General features: G+C 39.3%; 1 protein-coding gene across 1 annotated transcript in view; it reads left to right on the forward strand.

The window, feature by feature from the left end:
- LAPTM4B (lysosomal protein transmembrane 4 beta) overlaps positions 1-6,038 on the forward strand; it is a gene marked incomplete at its 5' end in the record, with an annotated part of 95,499 nt that overhangs the window by 37,510 nt on the left and 51,951 nt on the right. Inside the window, 1 exon segment of the mRNA XM_019642524.1 lies at positions 5,651-5,724. Coding sequence (XP_019498069.1) covers positions 5,651-5,724 — 74 coding nt within the window.

Consider the following 6,038-nt stretch of genomic DNA (forward strand, 5'->3'; position numbering starts at 1 on the left):
ACTACACTGTCGCTGGCGACTCACGGCAGCCCAGCTCCAGGTCGAGCTGTTGTTCACCATCTTAGCTTTAGAGGGCAGTGCCACTGGCCCTCATGTGGGATCCGAACTGGGGTCCTACTGCTCAGAGCTGGCATCCCAAGCCAGCTCAACCAATGCGCCATTAGGCTGGCCCCAATTTTATACTTTTTTAAAGGGTAAATTTTATGGCATGTGAATTATATCTCAATAAAAACATTTTATGAGGGAAAATAAGACGCAGCCCAAAAAACCATGCCCTTTGATAAATTCTTTATTGTTCCTCCTGGCTGAAAATAATATTGCCTGCTTTGAAGTCCCCTAGTTCGTCATTTATTGTCTCCTATTGAATTTTTTCCTCTCTTCCTAGTAGATGCTAAACATCTGAGAACAAAGATTATATCCTGTGAATCTTTTCAGTGCCACAATGTTTATCCCAGGATACATGAATTTATTGAGTATTCATGAAATGAATTTTGGGCTTAATAAAGTTATAAATTAGCAAGTTAGAAAAAACTTCTGTATGAATATACTTCAATAAAAAGTTATGGACAATCATCACACACATTCAGAAAGTATATTAGAACCTTCCTTGTATTTTAGGGGAATCAAATTATGCCTTACTTCTTATTCCCTAAGCTTTCAGTCTTAGAACATGAGACCCCTGGAGTAGGTACTTGAACATGAGTTTTCTGTTTGTCCCTGTGGGGTTTGAGGGCTCTGTAGTTTGCTCTGAGTAGTTCATATCATTGCTGTGAATTCAGCTGAAAATCGTACGTCTCTAGACTTAATGGTGAGAATATACCCCACGTACTGTTTGATTTCATGAACCACAGTGCAGAAATTACAGAAAATTGAAACATAAGAATGATTTATGACTAGGCAAGGAGGATGTGGGAACATAAATCAGGTAGCTAGCTAGCTACAAGTTTTATGGGAAGGAAACAAATCCAAGAAATAGAAGAGAAAGTAGAATTAGAAATAGAATACTTAAAGGCATTTCAGGGAACTCTTTTAGATGCCTACTCTGTTTCAGTGATAATTGAGTATCAGGAAACATTTTCTAATTATGCCTTTTGTGGCCTGTGGTATAGCTTTTTATAGGATCTTTTTCAAATTAGAATTGCATTATTAAGGCAGGAATTTAATTTAGGAAAGCGTGTGAAGCCAGTGTGCTCTCTGACTTTGGGTTTGTGGAGCTACTGTGCAAAGAATAAGTAAAGGATATTCCTGTCACTGACCAGTACTATTACTGATTGTAAAAATCCCATTTCTTCATTTGCCTGTGACATATTAAAAGGAGTACATTTTAATTTCTCAGAGTAACTCTCATGTTTACCATGACATGCTACACATTATTTCAGAGGAATAAACATGGGCCAGGAGATAGAATGTACTGTATTAGCCCATTTTATGTTACCTACTTTGTGTTTTTATTTGATGTACACTTTGGTTGTACATGTTATTTAATATGCTTGTCATATATTCTGTCCCTTCAGTGTGGTTATATAATGATTTATCAGAGTAGAATTTTGAATAGTTCATCATCTCATATTAACGTGTTTTTTTTTTTTATGGTAAATAGTATCTCTTTGAGTGGTGATAGGATACTTTATTTTTTAAAGATTTTATTGGGGAATTGGGGAAAGGGAACAGTGTTGGGAAATTGGGGAAGGGGAACACCCAAGTTGTTGTCCTTCAATCTCAGTTGTGGAGGGCGCAGCTAGCTCAGCTCCAAATCCAGCCTCCCTCCGGCTGCCTGTCGGCAGCTCACGGCCGCTCATCTCAAGGTGCCGTGTTGAATTTTAGTTGTGGGTGGGCATAGCCCACCATCACATGCCAGAGTCGAACCAGCAACCTTGTGGTTAGGAGCATGTGCTCTCACCAGGTGAGCCATCCTGCCACCTGTTGGCAGCTCAGCGGCAGCTCAGCTCAGGTGCAGCTCAGTGGCCCATGTGGGAATCGAACTGGTGACTGTGTTGCTCAGAGCTCGTGCTCTTAACCAACTGAGCCACTCTACCGGCCCGGATACTTTATTTTATGACTTTCATTTTATTTGTTCCTTTTCAATTTCTCTGAGTTTTGTGGTTTTTGAAAAACATGGAAATTTAAAATCTTTTCATGATTATGTGAGATTTAGTTCTGGAATGGTTTTTTTTTCCCCCCCCCAGAAGAGGACATGTAATACTCATTAAGATTATTTTGTTTTATTAATAGCTTATATTAATAAAGGCTGTATTAATATTTTTATTTTTGGCATAAAGCTTTGAGTTTGCTTGTTTATCTATGTCTTTTAAGATCTATGAAGCAGTGACAGAATCTCCTATAATAGGCTAGCTTCCATAAAATTAATTTTTTTCATTATGAAATACACTTATACAGAATTTAGAAACCATCAAAGTAGAAAAAGAAGAAAATAATAAACTTCTGCCTGAGTTTAAGTTTCAGAGATTGCTATAAATTCTAATAGGCTTTGCACAAAATAAGTGCTTATTGATGTCCAACTCCTTTTAGGGAGACTATAGGATTTTCCCAGCACTTTGACCCCCAATATTGCATTTAATCTGCTTCCTTCACAGCTAGGCATCATACTGACTCTGGGGTTAGACTTCTTGGGTAGAATATCTCTTCACCACTTACTACCCTGTTTCCCCGAAAATAAGACCTAGCTGGAAAATAAGCCCTTGCATGATTTTAGGTACCAAAATATGGCACTTAGGCATACTGACGATTTTAAGGTGAAGGAGTTTGTGGAAAAGGCACCCTTCTCCCTGAAACTGGTCATAAAACCCTTCTGTGAGGGGTGCATGCCCTCCATATCCTGGAGGAATCATGCTAGGGCTTTTTTTCTGGCTAGGTCTTATTTTTGGGGAAACACGGTAGCTGGGCAACCTTGGGCAAGTTACTTGCCTTTTCTTAGTCATCTTTTTCTTCTCTAAAATGGGAATATCATAATAGTACCTACCTCGGTTTGTTTATAAGGATTAAATGAAACAACAGTGCCTAGTTCACTGAGGAAAAAAAGCACGTTTATAAGTGGGGAAAGGAGAAAGTTGACAACCTGTATTCTACTGTAGCTATAGCTTTCTGCAGGGGGAAAAAATGAACCTAATACCCTCATTGCTTCATGTGCAGATGACAGCACTAGAATGCATGTGTGTGTGTGCTTCTATATTTGTATACACAGAGGTTTTCCCTTTGCATTTAAGGCATTTAAAATGCATTTAAATTTATCCCTTCTGTTGGCCATATAAAAATAGTATGAGGTATACATGGAATTTCCTTGTAGGTACCTCTTCCCTCACAGAGGGAAAAGTAAGTTAATTTAGCATTGAAAGTATAAAATAAACTAAAATATGTATGTGTCCTGAAAGAAATCATGATCTTTTCCATACTGACTAGTACTAATCATCCGCAGAGGCTGTTACAACCTTAATTCTTGTTTCTTTTAGAATATCAAATTTTTACTCCTTCAATAAAAATCATCAATGTTGCTATAAATTTATTGCATTAAATCTATAGACCAATTTGAGGAACCTTCATTTTTTTTTAAGATGGCCAATGGTCTTTGTTGACATATCTGCATTTATGTCCTAGAATGTAGTTTTAACCCAGTGCTTCTGTTTGTAAACCTCCTTCTTAAAATGGTCTCTCATCTCTGAAGTTGAGGATACAGAGAGGATGGCTCTACAACTAGAATAAATAACCTGTAGAAAGTGGCAGCCAGGTTGGTTATGGTCAGTATTCAAAGTGTAAATCAAAGCAGCATAGATAGTGGAAGGAGCCAGAGATTGTGAAATCATAAAAAGCAGGATTAGTCGGAGTTCAGCCTTTGATGCAAAGACTTCTCAACAAGTTACATAACTTCTGAGCCCTGGTTTTGTAATCTGTTCTGTGAGAACAATAACATCTTCCTCAGAGTTAGGAAGACTGAATTAGATATGTGTGAAATGTTTTGGAAATTGTCAGCACTGTACAGATACTTGACCTCATGGGTTTTTGTGCTCTCTTAGCTAGTGATAACCCCATGTGTTACCTTTAGAAACCCAGTCATACCATACTTCTAATCAGAACCTCCTAAAGATATGGAAACATGGCCTCTTGAATAAATGTTCAGTTTGTACCTATTTTGATATAGGTATTGTTCTAGATCAGCACTTTTCAATAGAAAAATAAAACAAGCACAATATATCATTTAAATTTTTCTAGTAGCCATGTTAAAAGAAACAGGCAAGATTAACTTTAATATTTTATTTAACTCAGTACATCCAAAATATAATTTCCACATGTAATCAGAAAAAATTTTAATGAGATTGTACATTCTTTTTTTGTACTAGGTCCTTGAAATCTGGAGTATATTTTAATCTTACAACACATCTCACTTCAGATTGACCTCATTTTAAATGCTCAGTGTCCACATATGACTGGTAGCTACTGTATTGGGCATCTGTCTCGATGTTGGGTTTGTAGCAATGAACAAGACATAGAAAAGTCCTTTCTCCCAGGAAGTTGCCTCTAGCTAAAGGAGACAGACAAGGGCTGGCCGAGTGGCGCTTTGGTTAGGAACTGGCTTGGGATGCTAGAGGACCCCGGTTTGGATCCCACATATAGGGCCAGTGACACTGCCCTCTACAGTTAAGATGCTGAACAACAGCTCGACCTGGAGCTGGGCTGCCATGAGTCAGCCGGCGCTGGCATAGGCTGCAGCCCCTGTGGCAGTGGGTTGCCATGGGCTACCGTGTGTAGCCAGCAGCCAGCGTGAGCGGCCAGCAGCTGCGGTGAGCGGCCGTCCAGAGGCCGGTGACTGATCTGCCTCTCCCGGGAAGAGCGCAATGATGGTGCCAACTTGGGCCAGTGAAGCAACGTCCTCCACAACTAGACTAAAGAACCAAAAAAACCCCAGCAACTTGTCTGTTCCCCTCCCCCAATTCCCCAAAAAAATCTTTAAAAAGAAAAAAGAAAAAAAAGTTGACTTGGGACACCAGCTCTGAGCAGCAGGGCCCGGGTTCGGATCACACATGAGGGCCAGTGACGCTGCACCCTCTACAGCTAAGATGGTGGACAACAGCTCAACCTGGAGCTGGGCTGCCATAAGTCGCAGGCGCTGGCATAGGCTGCAGCCCCTGCTGCAGTGGGCTACCGTGAGTGGCTGTCCAATGGCCGGCGACCTATCTGCCTCAGCTAGGAAGAGCGCAATGATCACAATACCAATATGGGCCAGTGAAGCAACTCCTCCACAACTAGACTGAAGAACAAAAGGACAGCAACTTGTCTGTTCCCCTCCCCCAACTCCCCAATTAAGAAAACCAAACCTATTATACATATAATTCAGTGGACCAGAAGACCAGACTTTTCTTTATATATCTGTAACCAGTCTTTGCCCCATTTTTGAAATAAACTAATATGTAAATCAATCTCTTATTGATAGGCATTTATATGATTTAGGGAAAACATCTTTTGAGTACTTTACTTTCATTAAGTATCATCTCAAATTCCAAAGGAACTCTGGTGGTTTACTTAGTATAAAGTTTTTTGCTTATAATTGCTTTATCAACAAAGTGCCTTTGAGGAGAGACTAAAAAAAATGTTTCGACAATGGATCTATTGCTGATTGTTTTTTTTTAACCTTTGGCAGACATGTGCATTGCTATTGCAATTTCTCTTCTCATGATCCTGATCTGTGCAATGGCTACTTACGGAGCATACAAGGTAAGCAGCTTTGAAATAAGGTGGGCCTTTTTCTCAGTCCCTTGCACGGGTAATCTGTGCAACTATCTGTAAGAAGTAAGATGTAATCACTCTCAGTTTTCTGTAAGAATCTTTGGAAGTTTCAATCTCTTGTTAGTATTACATGGTGCTAGGAAAACCAATATTATAGTCCGGGGCTTGTTTGTTGACTCCGTCTATTTGGTTGCCATCATTACCTGGTTTAATGAATTTCTATTCCTCCATTTAACTTCAGATTAAGAAAAGATTTCTCTGAATTAAAAAGTATGTTTTATAACTCTGAACACATTAACAAC

This window comes from Hipposideros armiger, unplaced genomic scaffold (assembly GCF_001890085.2).
Source record: "Hipposideros armiger isolate ML-2016 unplaced genomic scaffold, ASM189008v1 scaffold_70, whole genome shotgun sequence".
NCBI lineage: Eukaryota > Metazoa > Chordata > Mammalia > Chiroptera > Hipposideridae > Hipposideros > Hipposideros armiger.